The 27,676-nt window shown below is 33.9% G+C and overlaps 1 protein-coding gene across 1 annotated transcript; it reads right to left on the bottom strand.

Annotated features, from left to right (window-relative positions):
• Window positions 1-267: 267 nt before the first annotated feature.
• Window positions 268-26,695, bottom strand: cdh5 (cadherin 5). Its single transcript, XM_056461977.1, has 12 exons — window positions 26,470-26,695; window positions 16,789-17,013; window positions 12,872-13,154; window positions 12,563-12,676; window positions 11,491-11,658; window positions 11,219-11,400; window positions 10,872-11,122; window positions 10,601-10,737; window positions 9,223-9,335; window positions 9,029-9,131; window positions 7,341-7,583; window positions 268-2,650 (listed from the first exon to the last, which is right to left on the bottom strand). Exons 2-12 carry the CDS (start codon window positions 17,011-17,013, stop codon window positions 2,166-2,168), a joined length of 2,304 nt encoding a protein of 767 aa, XP_056317952.1. The 5' UTR covers window positions 26,470-26,695; the 3' UTR covers window positions 268-2,165.
• Window positions 26,696-27,676: the final 981 nt, after the last annotated feature.

Raw genomic sequence — 27,676 nt, 5'->3', positions numbered from 1 at the left:
TCACATATTTTTGTTTTTTACAAAACTCTGTGCATAAATAGCTATAAATATCCGCAGATTCTGTCTGGCCGTAATCATAACTTCTGGATAGGAAAAGTAAAGATACTGGACAGGAATAATCTTTGTGTGGAGCCTGTGTTCATTCACACTAACAACTGGAGCAAACTTGGAAAGAATGTGCGTTTGACTCTTCATATGCAAATTTTCATGATCAAAATATATTTTAGGCTTTTGGGTTGGTAAAATGCCGACAGATACAAAATTCATACAAATTCTCCATCAATTGTCCAAAAATGGACAAAAAAAGTTGAGTTGAATAATAAAACATAAAAAATAAGAAAAAAATGTGCTTTACAAATTGGTTTGAGCAAAAAGAGCATATATTGAACAATATATATTGTTAATTCAACGCTTCTGAGGATGAACCATAAAAGCGATTTTTTTTTTTTTTTTTTCCAGTGTCCAGTGCTGTTTTATAAAAAAATTCACCTGGACAAAAACCGGTCTGAAAGACCAAGGCATTTTTTTTAAACTAACACACACTTGAGGCCTATTCACATCAAGAACGATAACTATACTTTTGTCCAACACACAATTACAGTTGAAGACATACTTATTAGCCCTCTTGTGAAATATTAATATATTTCAAACATTTCCCAAGCGTTTGTAAGATTTTACAGAGATATTTTCTTTTAACTTTAAACATTATAGTTTTAATAACTAATATCTAATAACATTTTTTTTGTCTTTGCCACATCAATACACCTACATATAATCTTTTATCCCTTCAAGAGTTTACACTTAGCTGATTATTGATTATAAAGTGAGTTTGGCATGATGTCTCAGGAGAGAGCCCTAAACTCATAAAATCCTTGAGCCTGAGACTCCCACCCATTTGCAGGGCAAGAGGGGAGTTTGAGCTCAGGTAGGTCTCAAGAACTGCCCCGTTATTTAGAGATGATGACAGATTATAAATTGCTATATAGAGATATACAGCTGGTTAAGAGCTCGACTAAAGTGCTAATCTAGATTGATCAATTCACTTATAATGCATGTTTTTGGACTGTGGGAGGAAACCGGAGAACCCGGGGGAAACCCACGCGAGCATAGGGAGAACATGTAAACTCCGCACAGAAACAACAACTGGCCTGTTAAGGAATTGAACCAGTGATGTTCTTGCTGTGAGGCAACAATGCTAACCAATGGGCCAATGTGCCACCCTATAAAGGGAAAGGTGGAGGTGGAAGGGGGGGGATTATTCAAAGTGAAGATAACTGAAGTAAGAAAGTCTGGTTATTTATAATGAGTTGTCTTTTATTTATAGTGAGTTAGGAATCATCTGATTGGTGAATCATGCTTCAGCTAATGCGGGACCAGCCGTGATCAATCATAAGCACATGATCCTCTCGAAATTAGTTTATAAATAAACTGCACTTTTTTGAAATCTCCCATAATTGCATAATAATTGGTCCACATACATATTACTTACAGTAAAAATTTATTTAAATCCACCATGTATTATATTCCACATTAGTAAACATTTGAAGTGGATGAAAACCTTTTATCAAAGTTTTCCTAAAACCACCTAAAATGTGCATTAAATATGGAGCGTTCTTGTCTGTTTCGACTTCAAATGTTGACTATATTATATTATGAATTGGTAATTGTAGACTCTTGATATAAATTTAGAAATTACCATCATGAATACTTACTTTATCATAAACAGTCGTCTATAATGCTAAACCTTTTAACGGTGCATTGTACTGTAAATGTGTGTTAAATTAGCTTGCAATGAATGATGATCAAGGATATGATGTTCTGACTTCCTGTCAATAATTTTATCAATCATCAGCTGGTCAAAAAGATCTGAAAGCAATGTAAAAATATTGTTATTCTGTGTCGTTTTCATTTTAGATTTTGGAGTGAAATTAGCAGTTCTTTCTTACACTGACATCTCTATCATTATCGCTAGTTATCATCCTCGGTGTGAACGGCCCTTTATTCTATGTAGATTTCAAATACGGCAGTGCTCATTATAACAATGCATGAAGGAAAAACACATATTGGCACTTTCTTACAAAAAATGGTAGCATGGGATCCTTACAAAAATTCCCATGAAGAGAAACCCGCAGTCTCCATCAATCTGATGATGATGACCAAGGGCTTCAGTAAGAGCTATCCGAATCAGAGCCATCTACTCCATAAAGCTGAGCCAGGGTCCTGAAACGAGGTCCCCACTCATGTATAAAATCATAATCCAGGTTAGACCCACTGGAGGACGAGTCCAAAGAGCTGAGGGAACCAGCCAGTGATTCTGTTCCCTCATAGCCGTAGATGTGTAATGTGTCATAAGGAATGCCATCTCGATCACGATCTGCCTCATCCTTCTTCACCTCGATCATCATGGCCATGTCACCCTTACAAGCAGGAGGTTTCTTGACCATGGCGTAGAGTGCAGGTCCCACACTGGGCCGAAAGCTGCTGTCGTGGCAGGCAGAGGACAGGATGGAGACGTCATAACCATTGGTGTCCATCTCTCCTCCGCCCTCCTCGTCATATCTTACCAGCTGCTCGTGGATTTCGCCAGATGCCTTTGTCACCAGAACTTCTTTTTGATAGCGCCGTCTCAATACAATGAGGATGACGATGACTAAATAGAGAGAAATAAACACAATTAATGTTAGTTTGGTAATGTATCATTAGAGTTCATATCCTCTTGTTGCATGTAAAGCAAGGGTGCTCAACCCTGTTCCTGAAGATCTACCTTCATACAGAGTTCAGCTCCAACCCTTATCAAACACAACTAAAAGGGTTGAGCACCCCTGATGTTAAGGATTTATCACCTGACTATCATGATATTGACCTATAGGCTGCAAACCCCATTCCCAACAATATATAGAATAGTCCTATATTTTATATACATGTTTAGAGTCAATTAAGGTTTTAAACTAATTAAATTATACAAGGATGATAAAGTACGATGGGTAACACTTTACAATAAAGTCTCATTAATAAACATAGTTAATGCATTAAAATTAACAGTGAAAACTAGCCATATTATAGTTATTATTATTATAGTTCATAAAAAAAATACTACAGAGTTGTATTAGTTATTATTATTTCCCTTTCATAAAACAATTACAAATTTGGGAACACTTCACACAATGGACTTTTTTGATGGTCCATTTGAGCATTGAGTAGACTGTCTGCTTAATATCTGTTGATATGGTTCGTCAACAGACATTTAACTGACCATAAGAAACTTTGCAAGTATGTCAACTTACATCAACCCTAACCCCAACCTAACAGTCTAATAATCTAATGAGAATTAGTTGGAATGTAGATACAGTGTAACTTAAATTCAACAAATGGACCATCAGAATAAAGTGTGACCACAATTTTTGTATGCATTATTAGGCATTAACTAAGATATTAAGATCGCCTATTAATAAATGCTTTTGTAGTTGTCGATACATTGACTTTAGTTGAATGAATTAATGTTAACAAACAAAACCTTACTGTACAGAGTTAACAAATAAAAGGTTTATAAATAGTCACAGAGTTTTCAATGTTGTAGATCAGATTAACATGTGAAAATGTTCATAATTGAAAATAAATCGCCTTTAGATGTACCACTGCCAATACTGCAATATAAATATTCTTAAAAGACACTCTAAAAATTTAAATAATAAATAGTTGTTGACAGTATTTTTAAGTGTCCACGGTATCAATGTTGTGTATGTCACAATTTATTGAATATCGGCATACAATTAAGCCCGAAATTATTCATACTCCTAACAAATTCTGATTTAAAGTTACTTTTATTCAACCAGCAAGTTTTGTCCCTATTATGCTTTTTAAAATGCCAATTTTTTTCTTGGAGATCTTCAATAAGGTCAAAAAAAGATTTTTTGTTTGTTTGAAAAATTCATTATATATATTGAAGCAACAACTAAAATGGTTCATCCAGGAACCAGCCTCTCTAAACCCTTTCTCTACTCTGATTGGTTAAATGGTCAAGTCTCTTGTGACCAAACATCCATTGCGATGAATTTCAGCTCTGAATGTTTCCTCAACACTTATAGTGATTCAAACAGTAACCATGGCTACAGTTTTCTGCATACATTTAAGTCTTCACTTTTTGGAAGTTCACACAAAGTGATTGCCCTATGCCTGTTAGGCTATTGTCACTTGATAGAAGACTTTAGCACTCAGCTAAAAAAAAAAAAATTAGATTAGGTAATTAGATTTATTGATTGATTTAGCAAAGATTATATACTGGATTAAACATATTATTTGCATAACAAATAAAGGCACTAAAATTGAGCTGAAACACGGGACTGTCCAGGGAAAAAATAATATAGATATATAATAATATAGATAAATGTAATGTCAAAAAAATCACAATAATGCTCTTTAACATTAAAGTTAATGTTGATTTACACATTTAACAAGTCAAAAAGTCAATAACATTTTTTTTGCAGACAGGAACAAATGTCTTAACAACAAATATGAATAAGTAATGTAGAACTGTATCAACGAGTTACAATTCTTTCTTTATTGCTTATTTTCACACATACTTATTTTATCTTATATTTATTTCTATCTAAACTCTCATTGTAATGTAATCTAAACGCTTTATAGATTTTAACTGGAAAAGAATATCAGGTAGAACTTCAAAATAGCCTCGTGTTGAAAAGTTCCTCATTGTCAAGCCAGCGCGTCAAAGCCAGAATGCTTCTGTGACTGAACAACAATTAGTGGCTTGTCTTGTTAAGTGTAAACATCTACTTTATAAAAGGTGTACATATAACTGTCTTCATCTCACACTCCCTCGAAGAGTAGCTAAATCTGTCACTGAAGTGATACCTTTCCCAAAGGTACTGATATATATACTTTGGTTAATAAAGGAAAGACAGCCCATTTTGATGTGGATTTATATACAAGTGATTATATGCACATAGAAAGCATTCATTCATTCATTCATTCATTCATTCATTCATTCATTCATTCATTCATTCATTCATTCATTCATTCATTCATTCATTCATTCGGCTTACAATGTTTCAGATATATTAAGGTAAAAATTAAACAACATACATTTCTGAGATGTACTCATTAAAATATATAAAATATGTATGGGGTGATAACCGGTTTCAAGGTTTACTGCGGTTTGGAAAAGTCAAGGTTTTAAAAACGCAAAAATTTTCTGTTATACAGTTTCTACGGTATATTTAAGTTGTTCTATTACAAATTTTTTTAAAAGTTTTTTAGGTCAACAGTATCTCCAGCAGAAAAGAACCCTCCAACATCAAAAGCTACTGGTCAACCCCATGATTCAGGAAACATTTGAAAAACAAAATCACTTATAATCCAAGATCCAAGTATGCTATGCACCTGAACAGTGCAGTTGCTTACAATATACCCAAAGATAATAAAGAAAATTCTTTTTTTAAAGTTGTAAAGAAATCAGTGTTAAATCTGTGAAACTAATGAAACAGTGGAAGTCAATGATTTATTTTAATTATTTAGCCTGACATGTTTACTTTTACAAAATATTTTAAGTGTTTCTTAAAAATAAATGATTCCATGGTCTATTGAAATTCTTGATTCTGATTGGCTGGAGGGTGTGCATTATTTTTGTTAAAATGCACAGGTAGTTCCAGTCAATTTTGATCACAGTTCAAAATGAATGTGCTTCTCCTAAACATTTGTAGTTACCATAGTATCTCGCACGTGCTGCACAGGGAACCGATGACAACTGTTAATGGCGGATGGGAAAATACGTAAAATAAGTAAAATACACATCAATTATGCCATAAGTTTTAAGTTTTAAGAGATTTTCAAGCGAGAATATAGTTATTTTAAAGTCAAATTGGCAGTTTATGTATAAGGATAGAGCATAACATATTTAAGCAAGTAATCACGGTACTGTGATATTGTAAAACCATGATATTTTTATCCAAGGTTACGATACCGTCAGAATCTTAGATCCGGTCCATACCTAAAGTAAAACATAAAACCTATTTTGAAAGCTTTTTGTACCAATTTACAAACTGGATGAAAACTTACAACCAAGTGAGTAGAACTTTTTGGGATTTGAATAATGGAGGTAAAATATATCGATTCTAAAAAGCCCCTATTATGCATTTAAAAGGGTCATATTTTGGTTTTGGGTGTCTCCAACAACAGTCTGATATGCATGCAAGGTCAAAAAACATTTTCATTGTCTTATAATATGCATTTATTTTTATATAGTTATCCTAGCGACTCACATATGATTCGTTCAGCGATTCATTCGTTCCCAAACCCCTCCTTAGCGCAATGCTAATCTGTGCTGATTGGTCCGATGACCCAGTTATTATTGGTCGACTGCATTGAGTGTGAGACAGAGAGAAATTCCCGCCACGGCTAATAAACAATTTTAAAGTAGTCAGAGTGCAGAGTGTATGTGTGATCATACCTGCCAACACTCCACCTTTTCCTGGGAGTCCCCGTATTTCAGACCTAGCTCCCGCCACCCTCCCATTTTGTCATTTCTCCCGGAAACCTCCCGTAATTTCACTAGTTTCACAAACTAAACTTCAACCATCGACTCTTCACAGCCTCATCAGGGAAAATAACACTAACTTTCCCTCACACTTCAGAGCACAGCGTCTTCACGACTTGATTCAGCCAGGATTTGCTACAGTGTCTTTCTCTTTTTCTTTCTACAGTAATTGTGGGCGGGGCCAAGGGGGATTACATTTCCTGGGTCTGCACGCGCATCAAGTTGCCAGAGCTTGAGTTCTGTATCGATGTCATGCCAGCACAGCTAAAGACTCGTTACCGCGATGATTCATTCGAACCACTATGTTGACTCTTTTATAGATGAATCAATAGTTTTAAACACAGTACACTTTCAGATTTAAGCCTTAGCTGGATATTTCACTTCACTTAGAGCTGTGTTACACACTGCATGGAAGCGCATTTTCAAAAACCCATAATAGGGGCTCTTTAAAAGACAATGAATTGATATTTTGGGATTATCGTTTTTACAAATTTAAGTGGATTGATCACCAAACAATTAAGTTGTCATTCTCAAACAAGAATTGTGTTGTTTTAACTTAATTTTAAATAAGTAGTTTGAACAAGCAGCAAAAGTAATTTATTTTTGTATGACCATCCTTATACCATGACATGAATCCTTCATAACCTGGCTTAATTAAATATTGTGTTTCCTTTTAAAAAAATGTGCCTCATTTGTTTCTTCACTGAAGAATGAATGACTAATGTGTCACTTGCTTTGCACACATATCTTTGTAATAGAAAAAAAAAAAATCCAAGTGAGATGAACGTACCCAGGATGGTGATGATACAAAGAAGGATGGCGAGGAGGGCACTGACACTCATTCCAGTCCTGGCGTAGGACATGCAGTACTCCACCCGTCGACCCGACTGACATGTGCACACTTTAATCTGCAGCAGGTTAACACTCTTTTGCTCTGGTGTTCCTCCATCAGCGATCTCGATTTCCAGCAAATATTCCTCTGAGTCTTCTGTACTGAAACCTCCTTGCTTCAGCACAATGTTCGCAGTGTTATCTACCACCAGAATTAACAATCAAAGAGATGCATTGGTTCATTTCGCTCTCATTCAGGGGAAACAGATGATTTTTCTTGTACCCAAACAATTTTCGTCAACAGTGCTATTGTTGTCTTTCTATTCTGCTTTTGTTTTCTCTTGATGTTTGGAGGGAAACATTGCTGAGGTTCTTGTGACAATTCAATGCAACCAGGCCTAAGAATATCCCATTTCACACAATAGTAGGAAGAGTAAATCTTCACTTTGGCATTCGTGTGGCCTGGATTGAAATGCTCATCTAGCATATTCTGAGGACATTCTGGTATAACAACATTCTGAAGTCAGTGAATAGAAGTTAGATTTCTGAAGTTAGAAATAAATGTAATTATTTTATAGGTTTACATGAAAGAGAAATTAGAAATAATTGAAACATTATACAAGTCGATTGTGAGATGTCCTACATCAAATGATTTTTATATGTCTACTGTACTTTTATAAACATTTGTGATTGAAAAATGTTAAAATATGGTTTATATAGTTATATAAAAATTAAGCAACATGCTTGACCTTGAGTTGTATTTTTTTTTTGGTCAGAAAATAAAATAAAGAGGACATATTCATAGTATGAAGAGGAGATTTTTTTAAAAGGAGATTTTTTTGTGTGATAAGTATATAAATATATTATTAAACAACACAAGGTTGAGGTCTCCTCATTTCAGTCAATGCACTTTTCTTTTTTTTTTTTTACAAAAAAGCTTTTTTTCTGGCCACTTAAAACTTTACACTGTCAGATTAGTTCATTATACAGCTGTGAGGAAAGAAAGCTCAGTGTTCCTCAGTCTGACACATTCAGAACACCGAGTGTCAGATCACAGATTCACCGTGCAGGTCTGCTGCTTTCAGTGACTTGTACCTAATGCATTTTGCAGAGCTTTGGTGTGTTTTTGTTTTATTCTTCTTATGCCTGATTACACTATGATGAGCAGAACAGGGAATATGGATTAAAATCTTACGCTGTGCTCACACTTGAATTTCAGTTCTTAATGTTTACATTTTTAATGACCTAATTGAAAGATAAAAAAGTTTCCTGTTTATGTAATAATATGTGACATCCTGTCTTGCTTTTGGTCTGTTTTTATATATTTGATCTGCTTTGCATTTTTGTTTCTATTAAACCAATCCAGACTTCATATTAAAATAGAGCAAGATCCATCTTTTTAGTGGTTTTTGTCTGCTTGCACACCAAGAGTGGGATGGCTGCATTCACACTTGTTCAAATGAAGCAATCAGAGTTTGATTTAATAGAACCAAAAACCTGCCAAGTGTGAGCAAACCCTTAATGTCCCTCGTGAGGATGATTGATACAACTTTACAAACATTTAGCAATATCTATAATGGCAATGTGATTGATTACAGTTATATTTACAAATTATAAGCACTCTGTGGATGAGCTTTAGTAACTCACCTTGGTTATCATAGAGGGAAAAGTTTGAGCTCTTTCTTGCAAGAGTGAACCGAAACCTGCCTGAATTTTCATCCTTGTCATAGGCACCAATAGTCCCAATTATCTGCAAGAGAGCAATGAACGAATACAGATATTTTCTAAAGGTCAATCATTATACGTATGTTCATATGAAATGCATTAAAACAGCCCCTTACTGTGTTAGGTTTATCATTCTCACAGACATACACGTAGCTCCCATTAGTTAGTTCTGGTGCGTTGTCATTAATGTCAAGAACCTTCAGGCTAACCATAGTAGAGGATTTAAGACCTGCAGATTCAGAGCAAAAAATGAATATATAAAAAAATAATAATAAAAATAACATAGAAATCATCTGTGGATAATCATGATTATACTTAATCTTGTCTCATATACTCATATACTATTGTTAAAATATTTCTACTCCATAAGTTTACATCTTACCATTGTTTAGTTAGGGTTCTTTGGTAATTCTTATAAAAAAAAAACCTGTAAAGATTTATTTGTAATTCAATTGTATTTATACAAATTTACATAATATTTAGGACTGCAAACAAAAAACAGTTCCCAGAAGTCCAATTCTTATGGGGTTTTTGAAGCAAATTCTTGATTAACAGAGCATTTAGCCAGAGCTAAATGCTTGTGATTCTTCCACTACAGATACAAAGTGTTCACACTTTGAAAAAATCAAAATAAAATAATAATAATAGTAAATGTTGGACACAGTTAGACACATTTTAAAAGCTTATAACAATTAGCTATTATTGTAAATATTAATTGGGCTTTTGCATGAATTAAATGTAACATTTAATATATAATATTAAATAATAATAATAATAATAATAATAATAATAATAATAATAATAATAATAATAACTACTACTACTACTACTACTACTAATAATAATAATAATAGTAATAATAATAATAATAATAATAATTATTGTTATTATTATTATTATTATTATTATTATTATTATTATTATTATTATTATTATTTAATCAATTGCCAGATGTCTTTATCCTAAGTCATTTACAAATAAAACCCGAAGCAACAAAACAAATTACCAAGAAAAAACAATTAGATCATTTCTAGTTGGTTTTAGCACATGTATTTACTATATACAGAGAGGTAGAGATAGTTCTGTAGTTAAAAGGTCAAATATTTACATTATATACAGTATATTACAGCACTCTTGGCTCCATCACTATCTATTTAAATTATCACTATATCCATCACAATCTGTCTATTAAATTACTCTTATAAACCTATTTAGCTTGGCTTTTTAATATTATTTTGTCCTTTCTACTGCTACATTTTTTATTTTTTTCAGTCATTTCTCTTGTCTTGTTTTTATATTCTGTCTTTTTATTTTACTTTGTTTTATGTACAGCACTTTGGTCTTTTGGTCTGGTTTTTCAATGTGCTCTATAAATAAATGAATTTGAACTTGAACTTGAACAAAGTTTATTTCCAAACTTGTATTACATTTGTCATACTTTCATACTTTTATAAAATGCGAAAATTTTCTAAATGAGTCGTGAAAGCATCTTACCGTTTGGCACATCTTCATGTGCTGTAACCTGGAATGTATATAAGGATTCTTGCTCTCTGTCCAGTGTCCTCTTCAAAGACAAATATCCATTTACAGGATCCACATCTACAGGACAGTTTACGTCTTCAATGGTATACCTGGTGGGATCAAAATCAAATATCACTATTAGATGAATTAAACATTTGTTTCTTCAGCTTCATCTACACATATAGGACAGTTCAAAAACTTCTTTCATCTTGATAAATCAATAAAAACAGAGTTCAGTTTATACCGTATTTTATAACTGGCACTATCTGGATCTTTTGCTGAAACAGCTCCAATGACAGGACTCTTGAATGGGCCCTCGAGCACGCTAAACGTGTACTCCGTTTGGTTAAAAACAGGTGGTTCGTCAACATCAGTTACATCAATGATAACTTGGGTTCTCTTCAGCAGCCCTTTGTTATCAGGTGTTCTCGACACTGTGTGTTCTTCCACAATTACATTAAACATGTATGTCTTCACCTTTTCATAGTCGAGAGGCTGTAAGTGTTTGAAAAAAACAAAACAAAAACAAGTTTATCTCCAAGTAAACAACATTGCACAGTCTTAATAATGGTTAATGTATAAAATATTTACCACTTTGAGGCTAAGCATTCCATCTTTCTCTTTAGTTCGTTTAATATCAAACACTTCATGAAATTTAGATTGTAGCACAAATGTTGGATCTTTGTTTTGTATCTCGTCTTTGTCCTCCACCTCTAAAAGGCCAATTTCAGTTCCGGGTTTCAGGTCTTCTTTCACATTAAACAGGTATTTTTCTGCAAAAGAAAGTGATGTTTTGTTGGTGCTGCTGACTTTATACAGTAGCATGCAGTTTGGTTTAAGTTTTTTTTTTTCAGCTGACTTGCCTTTCTTGAAGGTGGCAATGTTGTCATTTATGTCTTTTATGTTGATGGTCACAACGGTAGAGGCAGAATTCCCAGTCAGGTGTTCTGGCATGTCTTTGGCTTGAACAGCAATAAGATACTGACTCTGTTTCTCACGGTCGAGGTCACTTTTCAATGTTATTATGTCACCTAAAAAAAAAACAGTGGCAAACAAAGCACACAAATCAAGACAATCTCCATTTCAATTTTACTTCAGTCAAAATGCAAAAGTACTTGATTTTAATGTACTAAAATATCAAACCTTAATCATGCTTATTGATAAATGTTTATTTACATAGTAGATTTTTTTACATTTTCTTACAAAACATTGTAATACACTGATTACAGAAACAATAACTTATGACAATTCAATTAAATTTGATCAATCTCAATCTAACAATCTGTGTGTGTTTATGCATGTAACTCAAATGAATAAACAATAAACAAATGTCTGTAAATGTGTTAATTTAGCATTTTGATCAGTTTTTAAATAAAACACATAAAAAGTCATTTTAAACAGTTACTTTATATATGTATACACAGTTGAAGTCAGAATTATTAGCCCCTCTTTGATTTTTTTTTTCTTTTTTAAATATTTCCCAAATGATGTTTATCAGAGCAAGGAAATTTTCACAGTATGTCTGATATTATTTTTTTCTTCCAGAGAAAGTCTTATTTGTTTCATTTTGGGTAGAATAAAAGCAGATTTTAATAAAAATTAAAAATAAGGTCAAAATTATTAGCCCTCATATATTTTTTCGATAGTCTACAGAACAAACCATCATTATACAACAACTTGCCTAATTACCCTAACCTGCCTAGTTAACCTAAATAACCTAGTTAAGCTTTTTAAGCCAGTTATTAGAAATGAGTTGTTAAAACTATTATGTTTAGAAATGTGTTGAAAAATCTTCTTTCGGTTTAACAGAAATTGGGGAAAAAAATAAACGGGGGCTAAGAATTCACTGGGGCTGATAATTCTGACTTCAACTGTAAGTGTAAAATCACTGTTTATATTGCATTCTTAATTAAATAAATGCAGTCTTGGTGTTACCATTGTGCTTGATTTTGAAGAGGTCTGTTCCATTTAGTAGTTTGAAGTCAATCTTTCCATTTTCAGTGGAAGAATCATCAGCATCTGTTGCTTTTACTTTCATTATAGTTGTTCCTATAAAGTCAATGTATTTGAAAAAAAAAAAACACTTTCATTTTCAATACACTCTTTTTTTCTTGCATTTAATCATGTAACGATTTACTTGCTTTTTTGATAGTTTTTTTTTCAGTACTGCATCTTATTCTGCTGACAACTCAGAAAGCAACATGCATCAATGGACATGCACACATACTTATGTTAGTCTGTTACCTGCACTAGAGGATTCGCTGATGGATCCAGACTGGTCAGAATCAAAAACGGGGATGTTGTCGTTAATATCCAGTACTACTATTACAAATGAATCATCTTTGTCGACTAACTCTCCAGTATGAACATTGAGGAGAGAAGCTGAGAGATTGTAGACACTTTGTGTTTCCCGGTCCAGCTTTGCAAGGACAACAATATCCCCGTTTTCAGTTACACCAAACTTGTCATTAGCTCCATCTCCTTTGAGAATAAATTTTGTGGACGAAGTGAAAAATGTATTTTCTAGCTAAAAGAAAAAAGAAATACAGAAAAAAATATATATAAAACAAAGGCAATCATGAGAAACAAAGGACACATATTGTTAAATAAAGCAGTTCCTAAACAACGTAATAATACGTTGAACATATTATTCAAACTGATAGCAAAATTATGATTTAATAGTTTGAAGACCATTTTTCACTATTAACTTCTTGGTTATCAGTAGAATATTACCAAAAAATGGCTGTTTTTAATGCTACTGTATAATACCTTTTTCTGCATGACCGTAATTTAGATTCTTTAAAAGTGACATCGTATTACATTTTCACTTAGATTCTTTACAATAAATTGATCCTGGCATGCACTCTGCTTTGAGTTCAGATGTAGAGGCTCACAGGTGTCCTTAGATGAATCCCAGCTTCAGAAAAGACAATAGCAAAATGGAAATATGACCCCAAAAAGAAAGACATTGTTCGCCTGTAATGAATCTGATAAGGCAAATGAATTGAATAATTTGTATATGAGATTTGAGACTGATAATTTGGAAAAATGTGAAGAAATTTTAGGGGAAGTAAATTGCACCATGGCTGAAAATAGGAGGGTAATACAGCAAGGAGATGTGACTAAGGTTTTTAAACCTTTATTGTCTAGAAAGGCAATGGGACCTGATGGTATTACATGCTTTTTTCTAAAAACATTTGCTCAGGAGCTCACACCAACCTGGCATCGCCTGTTTCAACTCTCAGTTGATACACATACAGTACCAAAGCTCTGGAAAAAATCTGTGATAATCCCAATCGCAAAAAAGTCTTGTCCACAAGACAATAATGATTATAGGTCAATAGCCCTAACTTCAAATGTCATGAAATCATTTGAGAAGAATATAATAAACGATCTGCGTAAGGAAGTTGAGCCATACTTAGACCAGTATCAATTTGCATAGAAAAGTAACCGTGGCACTACTGATGCAATTTCCACTTTAACACATCTTGTTTGAAAGCATCTAGCGAGCTCAGTTGCTTATACTTTTTATCGATTTCAGTTCAGCATTTAATTCAATTCAACCACATAAACTATTGTAAAAGCAAGTGAACCCCATTTGTTATTAAATGGTTTTATTCTTTTTTAACAGATAGGGCACAGCAAGTAAAATTTAATTCAGGGTTATCTGACGTAGCAAAAAGCAGTACAGTGGCACCACAAGGGTTTGTAAGGTCACCATTTTTGTTCACCCTTTATACAAACATCAGACAGACGTCAATGTCCAATGTTGTGGAGACGTTGTAGAGCCCTGCACGTGCCTTAAATCTAAGCCCTAGCCCGGTCCTTGTCCAACAGCTTATCAAAAATTTTGGCCCAAGTCAGAGCCGAAGCCCTTTTTTTTCCCCACCAAACAGCTTTTACTGTTACAGCCATTAAAATGGACCAGATTTGTATTTAATAGAAAGTTGATGTTTTTTTTTTCTCGTTTTTTTATCAGAATAATTTAGAGAATCGATATTCTAGCTGTATGTTGTCCACAGTGAGTTTACGCAATTTAACCTAGTGCAATCGTATGGCTGTATGCAGTGCGCGTACCTACGTACGATGAGAGGGCACAGATTAATGCAGCTTTTTAATTTATTTATTTAGTTATTTATTTACTACATTATTCAAATTGATTATTAAACAGTATACACTACAATATATTGACAAAGCAAGGAAGAATGAGAATAAATAAAGGTGTGGTTTGTGTATTTTAAAGCGTGTGTGTACTTGCATGGTGGGAGATGGGTAAAGAAATCTATTGGCTTTAGTTTTGTTTTTGGTTTTTCCGCACGCTAAAAATTACAATTCAGATAGCTTTTGTTTAAAACAAGGTTTAAAATGAGTAAACGCTCTTTAAAACAGCTAAACTTAGTTGAGACATTTGCCAAAAGGCCTAAAACTAATGAGACAAACATTGATCCCCTGCACGGGGTGGAGACCAGTCTCATCAGCACCTGAGCCAGGGAAAATCCAGGCCCAGCTATCTCTTTCATCGGACAATTCAAATCTGCCAGCTACACAGCCTTGTCGCATGGAACCGCTACCATTCAAGGCGTTTTAAACAATTTTAAATTTCAATTTTATTTAGGCTAGATTATTATTTTATTTGGCTGTCCAGTTCATGTTTTGGCATTGTTGAAGCATATAGCGGACTTGTTTTGAAGCACTTCACCTCAAATGTTATTCGTTCTTCTATTTTATCTAGTAGAAAACTGACCAACAAAAATATATTAAAACAAAGATACAAACTATACAAAATTCGTTTTAAAAAGATATTTTTTCCAAGAAATATATATACGAATTATACCTTTGTTTGAGGTCGTCCACTACTCAACTGTGCGGATGGATGATTTGTTTCGGTCAGTCTCACAACGTTTTACTAATTGTACCACAACCCCCTGTCATATATTTGCAATTTTTTTATTATGTCATAATTTTAAAGATTACTTCTTAAGCGTCTGATTTTCCCTTGGTACTGATGTGCTTTCATTACATTTAGATTTCAAAGAAAATAAATTAATATTAAAAAGGAAACTAATTATGTCATAACGAATGCCCTTAAATAATGTAGCCTTTGACAGCAAGCATCAGTGTTTCTTGAGATTGAAATAAGAGATGATGAGGAGAGGCAGTGCTGGATTTGTGCATAATTGGAATAAAATCCTGCAGGCACCCATGGATTTACAAGTTGGCACCCATGGATTTACAAATCATTTAAAGTTGTCACTATTAAGACCAGAAGGTTTGCCATTCCTCTAGCGTTTTTCACTGTTTTAAGTTTTTATGTTCTCTATTGCAGGTGGCTGGAAATCTGTATGGACGAGACATCACTAACGCTTCCGGACCACAAGCATTTAGATCTCATTAAACTTTTTTTGAAGTTTTTTCTAGTGCAGACCCGAAGCCCGATATGTGTGCTAGCTATGTTGTGAAAATTGGCCCGAAGCCTGGCCCTAGGGGCATAAAAAAGTCGGGCTCAGTCGGGCTCTGGCTGAAATGCAGGGCTCTAGGACATTGCATTTTGGTTGGAAATATAAATTGTGTTGACGTCAGACAGACGTTGGACTTTGGTTGGTTAATTCCAAAACCTAAACCAACCAGCGATCAATGTCTACTGATGTTAGACTCTGACGTTGTGTGGACAACTCATTATGATGTTAATATGATGTTGGATTTTGGTGAGTTAGTGCCACAAATTTTAATCAAAGATCACCGTCTAATGATCTTAGACTTTGACATTGTATGGCCGTCACATTATGACGTTAAGATGACGATGGACTTTGTTTAGTTAATTCCACAACATAAAATCAACCAAAGATCAACGTCTACTGATGTTATACTGATGTTGTTTGAATGTCTTATTATGATGTCGTTTGACGTTAAACTGACATTGGATTTTGCTCCCCTGACGTCTCAACCAAAAAACAATCATATGACGTTGTGTGACTGCTGGGGATATGCGAAAAATCTAAAGAATCAACTTGTCTAAAATGAGCATCCAATGTCACCTTTAATCCTTTAATTATCTATTGATGCACAGCAAATGTAATGTTGTCTGTGGAAGAAGTCACAGCTAATAGTGTGAATTGATCTTCAAACTAAAGTCTGACCCATTTGTGTACAAGACCGTCTACCTTTCCAATTTTTTCAGGTGGGTTTTTAGGACGTGATTCCTCATACGCATACAGTTTATCCCATTTCCAATCTCTTTTATGTCTTTGAAGCACTGCACTCGAGATAGATGGTGTTTTCTGAGCTTGGTGGACATCGACTCCGATGCTGAGGCTACATAATGCAAGCAGGACAGCAACCCTGAAGACAGGCTCAGTCATCTGCCTCCCGGCACACTGTTTCATCATCTGCAGACAACAACAAAACAAATATCTGTATGATAATTCATGCCTTGTAGTGTTGCAGTGCAGATGGTTTCTTCACCTATATATACTTTGGTTCAATGTTGGAATGAATGAAAGAAAGAAAGAAAGAAAGAAAGAAAGAAAGAAAGAAAGAAAGAAAGAAAGAAAGAAAGAAAGAAATTATTATAAAAGTCATTATTATATGGAAATGTAAACACCAGCAATTTTTTAAAGCAGCTTTACAGTTTTAAATAGGGGAATAACATAAACAATAACACAAATATACTGTAACAGAATCAATTATGCAGACCTATGTCAAGTATAAAAGACAACAATACCTTTATTCACCTCACACCACTTCAATAATGGTTCAATACCAAATTAGAATCAGTTAAAATCCATATAAATAAATTGCCAAACCAGTTCAAATTCGATTGACAAACCAACCAATTACCCCACAAATCAACCAAACAACAAACAAACATCTTTATTTTACAGTATGTGTACTTATAGTGAACTTACCTAAGAAAATAATGGGATTTATTATGTAACTGTGTGTTAAGGTTAGATTCAGGTGTACTGTAGGTTTAATAATAGTATCTAGTTATTACCCAGTTTATATAACGACTATGATGAGTAGTACAGCCTACATGTAAAACAGGACTGGAAAAAAAACAAAAAAAAAATCTAAATTGTGGACAAAAAGTGCTAACACATGATCTGCTAATAATTTGCTTCCTGTATTTTATAATTCATGAGCGTTTTGAAATTATTTATGCATTTTTATTGTGCAAAACATTGTGTGATTGTTGACTCCTTATTAGATAAAGAAGAAGTCTGAAAGTTAAATAGTTAGTACACTGACAAAAATATTACCTTAAACCAACTGTAAAAAATACAGTTTTTTTTTTTGTTTTTCCTAAAAGTATAATTTGTAAAAACTTTTGTTCAAACTTTAAAATATATTTTAAATCTAAATCAGAAATATTTATTGTGGTAAAAAAAAAATACATTCACACAGGGTAAACATATTGTTTATTATAGATAATTATTATTCTCTCTCTATATATATTCAACTCATTAATTTTAATTTAGTTTACTTCGGTACAATAAAGATTTTTATTTTGGAAAAAAACAACAACTTTTTTTTTTCTTTTTATCCTTAGATCAAAGCATAATTTTGCTTTGGATCAATCTAAAACAGTATAATTTGCTACAGCTAAGTTTATTCACTTTCATCAAATTATATCTTTGACTTGGTTGAAACTTAAACTGTAATTTAACAAATAATTCAGAATATTTATTCTGCTTAAGGAAAAATATACATTCAAAAGGTAAAATATTGTTTTTAATAATATCATAAATTAATTTAATTACTTTGGTTGAACTTTTTTTTTAAGTGTAACTTTTTTTTTTTTTACTATAAAATTAAAGTAAATTTGTACTTGGGACTACACTATAATAAATACATGTAACGTTAGGCTGTGCTAATGCTAGTTATTTTATTTTGAAGATCTGAGGTAAAATATTAGCTGCTGCTTTTCATTATGGCTATAACTGTCACCCAAGATGGATCAAACTCACATTAGATATATAAACTCAGAAAAGCACATAAGCAGTTCCTGAGAGTATCTTCATACATTTTTGGAGAGTGGCAAATACATCACAGGGACTACGTTTTTTTTGTTTTTGCGAATCCTACAGAGGCCGCTGTGTACGCTTTTTGAGATCTCAAATTTCTCTTGCCAGTGCCATTAACGCCTGCTTTTCTTGTGTAAATCCACCAGAAGCTGCTGTCGACTGACTGACAGATCGACTGACCCACCCTCTTCTTCCCTAAACCCAATCAATAGTGTTTTCAACAGCACTGATTGACCGGTCTACCCACTTCCCTTAACCCAAGTTTTAAAAAGCAATTCAGAAAAAGAAAAGCTCTCACCTGATTTTAACCACGTTTTCCGATTTTTACCACATTCTGACCCTGTTATTTACGTGTTTATATTATTTTTTGGATTCTGTTTTTGTCTTACCCGCTTTCTGGAACCATTCTTCACTGGACTCGAACCTCGCCATCATGGTCAACTCCTCTCTGTGTTTCAAGTCAACCAACTTACATGGTGAGCCGCTGGACAATCTGCTAACAAGTGGAAAAGCCGTCCATAAGGAGGTAAGCTGGTAAGCGCAAAAATGAACGGTGTTATACTGCCCCATAGTGTTCATTTTAAAAATGAAATGCTGCCATACGTACTGCTAGCTGCATAATTCGCAATCTCCAGAAACGTATATAGGGCTACGTTTTCAGAATGAGCCTATGTTGGGTATACTTGTCCAATATAGGCTCATTCTGAAAATGTAGCCCTATATACATTTCTGGAGATCACATATAATGTGGCCAGAGCTACGTATGGCTGCATTTTGTCTTTAAAATGGTATGATGCCGTTCCTTGTCTCGCTTACCAGCTGACTCCATATGGACGGCTTTTCCCCGGTTACCAGTTTGTCCGGTAGCTCGACACGTACGTCGGCGGACTTGAGTTCACCACAACAACAGGGTTCAAGTTCGGTGAAGAACAGTTCCAAAAAGTGGGTAAGGCAAAAACAGAAGGCAAAAGAATTAAATAAACAAGTAAATAACAATGAGAATGTGGTGAAATCTGAAAATGTGGTAAAAATCAGGGAGCTTTACTTTTTCTGGATTGCTTTCCAAAACACTGTGGTTGGGTTTAGGGAAGGGGTGGCCGGGTTAATCTGTGCTTTTTAAAATACTATTGGTTTGGTTTAAGGAAGGGAGGGTGGGGGGATCAGTTGGAGTCAGTGAGTCAGTCAGTCATTCAGTCAATCAGTCAGTCAGTTGACAGCAGCCTTTGGTGAATTTACGCAACAGGCGTGAAAAAAAAAACACACACAGCGGAATCCTGGGACGTATTTTGCTCTCTCCTGAAATGTATATAACTCTTTTTAAGAATGAGCCTGGATTGTCTTTGTCAGAGTAACTTTATAGGCTATTGTTACAGTTTAAGTCTTGTCATGGCAGACATAGAAACATGTTTTTTAAATACCATGTTGCCATTGTGAATGCTTAGGAAAAAATCTCATATTTAGATGAAAAATTTTTGAATGGTCATCTTGTCTAAACAAGATTTACTTTGACGACAGAACATTTTCACATTTGAATCAAGAAATGGCAGATGGCAAAATTCTACCTGGTGAGTGAGGAGGGATGTCATGTGGTCATTTGATATTAAAACTGCTTTTTTTATAGTAAAAATATTACTTTGAGGAAAAATTAATGCTTTACCCAGGGGGTTCATTTTTTGCTTTAGGGCAAATAAAATAGGTTATAAGAAACCATCACTTAACATTTTTCACTTTTCACATAATCCAAAATAAAAATGTACTTTCAATGACCTATTTTATTCTCTAGCCTCTGGTGCCTAAACTGCAGCTCTGCACAAGAAGTTTGACCAGAGGAGAAATGGTTGTGCCTAACTGAGCCTGGTTTCTCTCAAGTTTTTTTTTCCTTTACTTTCATCAATAGGTGAAGTTTTTTTCTTCGACACTATTGTCACTGGCTTGCTTGGTTTGGGACTTGTGGAGCTGCACATTGATGAATTTGCTCTTCAGTGTTTGGACTTTCAGCAGTGAAAATTAAACCACACTGAACTGAACTTCAACTCTGAAAAGTGAACTGACACAGTTTCAATTTACTAGAACTTCTAGCTGCTTTGACACAATCTACATTGTAAAAGCGATAGATAAAGATGAATTGAACTGAATGAAAGAAAATAATTTGGAGACATACAGCTACTGTATAAGTGTGCACATCAAACATCTATAACTGTATTTATGTTTCATGTAAAAATTACATTCATTAGTCTACTCTTGTGAGTAATGTTCATGTTTTATGGGGTGGTCCACTACGATATCCTATTTTAAACTTTAGTTGATGTGTAATGTAGCTGTGTGAACATAAACAACATCTCTGAATGTAATACACACAAGTTCAACGCAAAGGGAGACATTGGCTTTTACAGAGTTTTCTTAGCAAAGCCTAAAGCAAACAAAGTTTGGGGACTAGAAAAAAATATATACATGCAGGTTAATGATGTCATAAACCCTTAAGGGTACGCACATACACCCCGTGCAGTGAAGGGGTGTGGCCAGAGGCACTGTAATGTTTTAACAGAGATGCTTCCTGGTGATGTGGAGCTGATCTGCGAATCACAGCACGTTATGTTAGCTGAACAATCAGAGCCTCTTGAGGGCGGGTCTTCAGAGGAACTAGGAAATATGACAGTCGTTTTCGTATTAGTTGAGTAGCTGTATATAATCAAAGTAAGATATATGAAAAAAATAACGTGATTTTCTACACTTGAAGCATGAGCACACATTGCTTTGCATCTTATAAACACAACAAGGTCTTAAAAATACAATCTGGACTACTCCTTTAATGAATTTAGACTGGCAGAGAAGTGTATTCACTTATACCATATTGTACATAGGTCAAAAACGAAGCATCCTATTTTGTTCACATCAAATTAAATTCACAAGGGAAATGTTTCTTGACAATTTAAATGCAATTCAAGTGTTTATTGTTCCTTCTTTAATTGATATTGCAAATAATGTTGTGAAAAAAAAAAAGTCAAAATATGGGTAAAATAATGTGCCTTAGTCATTCAGTACAACAGATTTATTCATGTAAAATTAAAACGGATTAATTAATCGTACCTGTATGAAAACATACAAGAATAAGATTAATCTCTAAAACTTTAAGTACTTAAAAATGTTTAAAATCTTCAGTGAGTTTGAGAAGAGTACTAAAATAATCTTTTTTGATATGTTTGATAAGACTTGCTCAGAACTTAAACCAAAACTAAATATTCAAAGATAAATGAAGGAAGAAAGAAAGAAAGAAAGAAAGGATCCATTATCTCCAATGTCATGAAATGGTCTCATTAAGGTTCCTCCTGTGGCACAGTCTTTAGCCTGTATTGTTGGGAATGATGGGAAACAGTCCGTTCTAACAGTGTGACGCTGTAAAAGCCTGCTAATACATTCTCTAGCCCACTATAAGGAAATTCTCATCCCTGATAACACGCTTTAGCTTGATAGACTGTTCTTATGTTAGGCTCATTTAAATGATGATATTAAGATGAGGTGGATTATGCTTCTTAAGTGTCCTCAAACTGCTAAAGCTTTGCTTGAGGGCTTTAGAAACTCTTCCACTCAAAATGATTACTTTCACATAAGGTACAAAATGGCTTCACTTCATAACAATGGTTTTTAGATATTTAAGGGCATTGAAATGTACCACGATTGGAGTCTATTCAGATGTTTGTTGGTTTTTTTCCTCACTATTTTTAAATCAGGTTAAGGCGTAAGGGAATTTTGTTCATTATCCACAGACTTGCTAAGTTATAAGAGTTAAAAGTCATTGCTCTTCACAAAACAAATGCAAATAACTTCAGATTTATCCTGGAGAAAAGTGTAAATGTATAGCATTTCAAATATATTTGTTTTTTTAATAAGTCATTTTAAATATAATAACTAGCAATTGTACTACCTTTAAATATATTTCACAAAAATAATATTTTTCACAGTAATAATTAACACTATTTAAAACAAAATTCAATGTTAATTGTTTATTTTGTAACTCCTTATGAGCAAGATGCATTAATTAATACAGTTCACACATATTTTAAGATAAATTTTGGTGAAATGTGTTTACTTAAATCACTTCATTCTAAATTTATTGATGACATGTCAAAATAAAGTCATTGTCATTCAGTGAAACAAAGTATTTAGTGTAAAATATTGTATTTCTCAAAGTGTGCAAAACATGATCAGATAAAAGTGGATTATTTTAGTTGACTAAAACATTCTTGTTGACAAATGAGTTGAATCTAGGGGTATAGAAGAACAATGAGATTGTGGCATATAAACTTTTGTTGCACTGAATTGCATTATGGTGGCCGCTTTTGTAAACTTCTGCAATCATCTATAATATTTTTTAAATAGCACATTTTAGGAAAAAAATATATACAGTCTAATTTACAGATTTGTTTTTATTATTATACTTTGTTTTTGATGCTTGAAAACACAGCAATAAAATTAAATTAAATATGAAATGAAATAATTTTCCTACACTTTACAGTCCTGACAAATATATGCTCTGCATTAGATGAGGTTGTGAAAAATAACACTACTGGATATTACATTATAATATGTTGTAATGGGATCCTACTTTTTGTTTCAAGCACAGTTGCATGAGATCTGATGTAACATATCTGGAATGTCACTGGATGTTATGGCACCGCTAAAGAAAATATGTAAAAAAAAAGTATATAAATAAGTCTAAAGTACCATTAAAAAAAACATTTTATAGTTTCCACCTACCTGTCTATAATTCAACTTTTTAATTAATTCATTACAATGCTTACTTTTCAATGCTAACCTATCAACAATGTATAACTAAACCTCATTAGAAATCTCAAAATCAAATCATAATCTTAAAATTAAATCCTTATATTTGACATTACTGAAAAGCACTCTGCTTCCACCACAACTGTTGTTTAAAGCACCCATTTGAAAGTCTTTCTCTCTTTAATTGTGTGTGTGTGTACTTGTTTATGTGGTTTATTGTACATGACTATGAAGAGTTAAGACCATATAATAAGCATTTTTTTACAGTATAAAATACAATACGCCTATAGAAAGTCCTCATAAACCCATACAAGCATGTGTATGTGTGTCTGTATGTGCCTCTGTGTGTGTTTATGCGCGGGTTTATAATAAACCATCATATAATTCTTTTGCAATTAATTAATTACATACAACGATTCCTTGTTTAATGCTGCGCTATCAACAGTTTTCAACTAAACCTTATTATAATCTCACTACATTGACACGTTCTTAATGTAAAAGCATTAACATTTGACATTACTAAAAAAAGCACCCCATTTCCACCATAACTGATCTTTAAAGAACTCATTTGAAAGTCTTTCTCTTTTTGTGTGTGTGTGTACTTGTTTATGTGGTTTTTGTACACGAGTATGACCTAGTTGTACTCTATAAGGGTGGTTTATGAAGACATTCCTTGTGTCCTGATAAATCAAAATGCTTAAAAATCATGCTTAATGGGCCACAATTTGCCACGTTTCCTATGAGGGTTGAGTTTAGGTTTAAGATTGGGATAAGACCATACAGTATAATAAGTATTTTTTACAGTATAAAAATACAACACACCTATAGAGAGTCCTCATAAACCGTAAATACAAGTATGTGTATATGTGCGTATATGTGCCTTTGTGTTTGTCTATGTGTGGGTTTAAAGTAAACCATCATATAACTCTAGTTTCCACCCACCTCTGTACGCATCCAGACTTTAACAATTGATTAATTAATTACATACAATGATTCCTTGTTTAATGTCGCGCTATCAACAGTTTACAATTAAACCTTATTGTAATCTCACTACATTGACACATTTAAGTGTTCTCAATGTAAAAGCATTAACATCTGACATTACTGAAAAGCACTCAATTTCAACCACAACTGTTCTTTAAAGCACTCGCTTGAAAGTCTCTGTGTGTGCGTATATATGCCTCTGTGTGTGTGTCTGTGTGTGTCTATGTGTGGGTTTAAGATTAAAATAGGTTTAATCACGAAGCAGCTTCCAGCAATCTGCAGTCTGCCTACTCTCTCCTCTAGGAAATTCAGCTTGACGCGCATCAACTCTCCTCTGCTTTCTATCACACGTCTTCCCATGTCACAAGTTCAAGAAAAAAAGCAGCTAAAGGTGTCACTGTCTGCAACCCACCTGTTCTCACCTATGACTCATCCAGCACACCTCTCTTCATCTATAGTTTATATACGCGTCACCTGACATCAATTTCAAGGCTGGCACGGTTTGTATTATTTATAGAGTGAACTGTGATGTTTTACATGACCTTTAATAATTAATATAATCAGCTCTCTGTATGATGAAACAACACTCTTTTATCTGTGGAAAAATATTTCTCCTACACTGGCATATGGGATGATGAGATGTTAAGAATAAAGTTGTAGATGCTGTGCTGCTTCAAGGAAAAAGCAGGACAGATGGTGTAAGGATTTATTATTGTTTCGCTGTCCCTACATCCAGATAAGTTCAACCTCTTCCCATGGGTAATCAGCGCTCCTTGGGAATTTCCTTCCTATTAGTCCAGGAAGCATCATTCAAAGCACACTTTGGATTTTTATTTCTTTGGGATATTATAAGTAAATCCATCATTTTAAAAGCAAGACACTGCAGGTGAATAGGTTAAAAAGAAATAAGTAATAGTTATTACTACATTAGGAATTGAAAATATTTTGTATTCCACGCTTTCCAAAATATTGTTTAAATATACAAAATGAAGCTTGACTTAATTAAATATTAGCTTTTAAATACAAAAAAACTAAACACTGGATAAAGCCAGGTTCAAAATTCTTGTTTTCATTCAAGTGCCATCTGGAATTTACTTCTACAATGAGCATTTTTCTCAGCCTCTTAGGTTTATGTTCAGTTATTTCATGTTAAAAGTGATGAAAATAACCTATTCTTTGCCATAAAAGTGAAATTACTGAATCAAGACAAAGGAGCCTGAGAAATATGCTAATATTAGAAATGATTTCAGATGGCACTAACAGGTTTTTGCATCTGAACTCTTCATATGTTATATTTATTTGCTGAATTTGATATTTATGGCTCAGTGCAGGGAAAAACAAACAAAAATAAAAAAAAAAAAAAAAAAAACTTACTGACAGGAAACAGTATTTAAATTATGTATTTTGAGTGAAATCTATAGACACAAATTGATAAAATGTGACAAATGAATGGCTAAAACTGTATTTTGGATGTCTCCTTTTCATTAGACTGGAAAAAAACATAATATTACAGAAAAAAAAATTATTCAGAGGAAACAGCATTTACATTATCAGTTTGTGTCTATAGATTTCACTTAAAATACATAATGTAAATGCTGTTTCCTCTGAATAAGTTTTTTTTTCTGTAATATTATGTTTTTTTCCAGTCTAATAAAAAGGAGACATCCAAAATATAGTTTTGGCTATTCATTTTTCACACTTTATCAATTTGTGTCTATAGATTTCACTTAAAATACATAAAGTGCGACAAAGGAACAGCGAAAACTGTATTTTGGATGTCTCTTTTTCAATAGACTGAAAAAAAAAATTAATAAATATACAATTAAATAAATATAATTAAATGAAAATATTCTCAAACTCTCAAAACAGACAGGTGAATGAAAAAACAGGTGTCTTTTCTAACAGCATCTCCTTAAACTAAACAGACTTAAATGTAAAAACACAGCATCAAACAGCCATTAACACAGGTGGGAAATCAGCTGCACTTCCTATTCTTGATTTTATAAAAATATGATAAGAAATACATAACTATGTATGAAAACGATCGCATACCAGAGTTTTGGTCCCTTCAACAGTCGTTTTCCCTGATTGGAAAATCCCTCCAGTGATCGAGTGGCGTTATATCCTCCTCAGTTTCAGGTCAGCGGTGTCTGTTTCCAGCTGCATGTGAACCTGTATGAGCTCCACCGAGCCGCTCCCTGGACAATCAGGCCCCTCCAGTGGCAAAAGTGATCAGCCCAGCCCAGCCGTTCCTCTGGACGCTTCCTGTTATTGTCCAGCTCCAAAGCCTTCTCTGGAAAATCAGATAACATTCGCAGCTCCCTGACCACCAGTAGCTCAGTGAGGCAAGCAGAGCATTACAGCGCTCAACGAAAGCAAGAGAGAGAGAGAGAGAGAGAGAGAGAGGAATGAGAGAGAATGAGGGAGGTGGGAGATCATTAAGCTCCCTGAAAGAGGAGACGAAAGCAAAAGTGATTTATTATTAAACCTATAGTATAAAGAGCCACGATAAACAGGTTAACGGTGTTACAGTAATCCTGAGGGATTAGATATTCAATTTTTCAGAGGCTGGGACCATCATATCGGTCTCTGTGATCTTGTGTAAACTAGTAAGTGAGAAAGAGCGTGGGGAGGGGGGTCTCTCTTGAGTTTAGGGACTGGGTCTTGCGGCGGATGTATGTATCTGTCAGAAGTGCTTAGCGTTGTGCCCAATTGATCTAAGTGGAGAGAGTCAGTTTGGTAGGATTAGTTGCACCGAATGGCCAAGCAGTTCTGACAGGGGACCCAAGATAAATGCCCCCGGGTGTTAAGAAAGAGAGGCAATTGCTGAAGTGCAGCCCTACTTGACATTTGCTTTTGTTTGTTTGTCTGCTTCTCTTGGCTTTTAGCGAGGATATTCTTATTTCTTTGAATATGTCTTTCGGTCTTCACTTTGGAAGACATGGTTGACATGACTGGCCCCTGGTGGAAAAGTCTGTGCGACCTTTGATCTTTTTAGCGTTCGCACAGACTGCCATGCTGAAGTTTGGTCTAGTCTACTAATTTTCTTTGAAGAGTACTCCTTGACCTTGTTTTCTAAAAAGCTAATGCATAAAAAAAAATCTGATAGTAAAAAAAAGTTACCTTAAGATTCACGCTATGCATGATACATGAAAACAAAACCATTTTAAAATGACATGAAGTGAAAACTGACTGGTGTCTTTTAGCGGACGTCAGAATATTTTGAAAGACCTCATTTAATGGTACCTGTCCAGTTCAT

Source organism: Danio aesculapii, chromosome 7, assembly GCF_903798145.1.
Source record: "Danio aesculapii chromosome 7, fDanAes4.1, whole genome shotgun sequence".
Classification (NCBI taxonomy): Eukaryota; Metazoa; Chordata; class Actinopteri; order Cypriniformes; family Danionidae; genus Danio; species Danio aesculapii.
Note: the sequence above shows the minus strand (reverse complement) of the source record. Positions and strands in the feature narration are given on the sequence as shown.

Excerpts from the sequence above, each read along its gene's own strand:
- cdh5 (XM_056461977.1), bottom strand. The coding sequence starts at position 17,013 with ATGATGAAACAGTGTGCCGGGAGGCAGATGACTGAGCCTGTCTTCAGG. Across the intron at positions 10,738-10,871 it reads AGTGCCAGTTATAAAATACG|GTATACCATTGAAGACGTAA; the intron begins GTATAAACTGAA and ends TGATCCCACCAG. Across the intron at positions 7,584-9,028 it reads TTCCCTCTATGATAACCAAG|ATAACACTGCGAACATTGTG; the intron begins GTGAGTTACTAA and ends TTCTGGTGGTAG.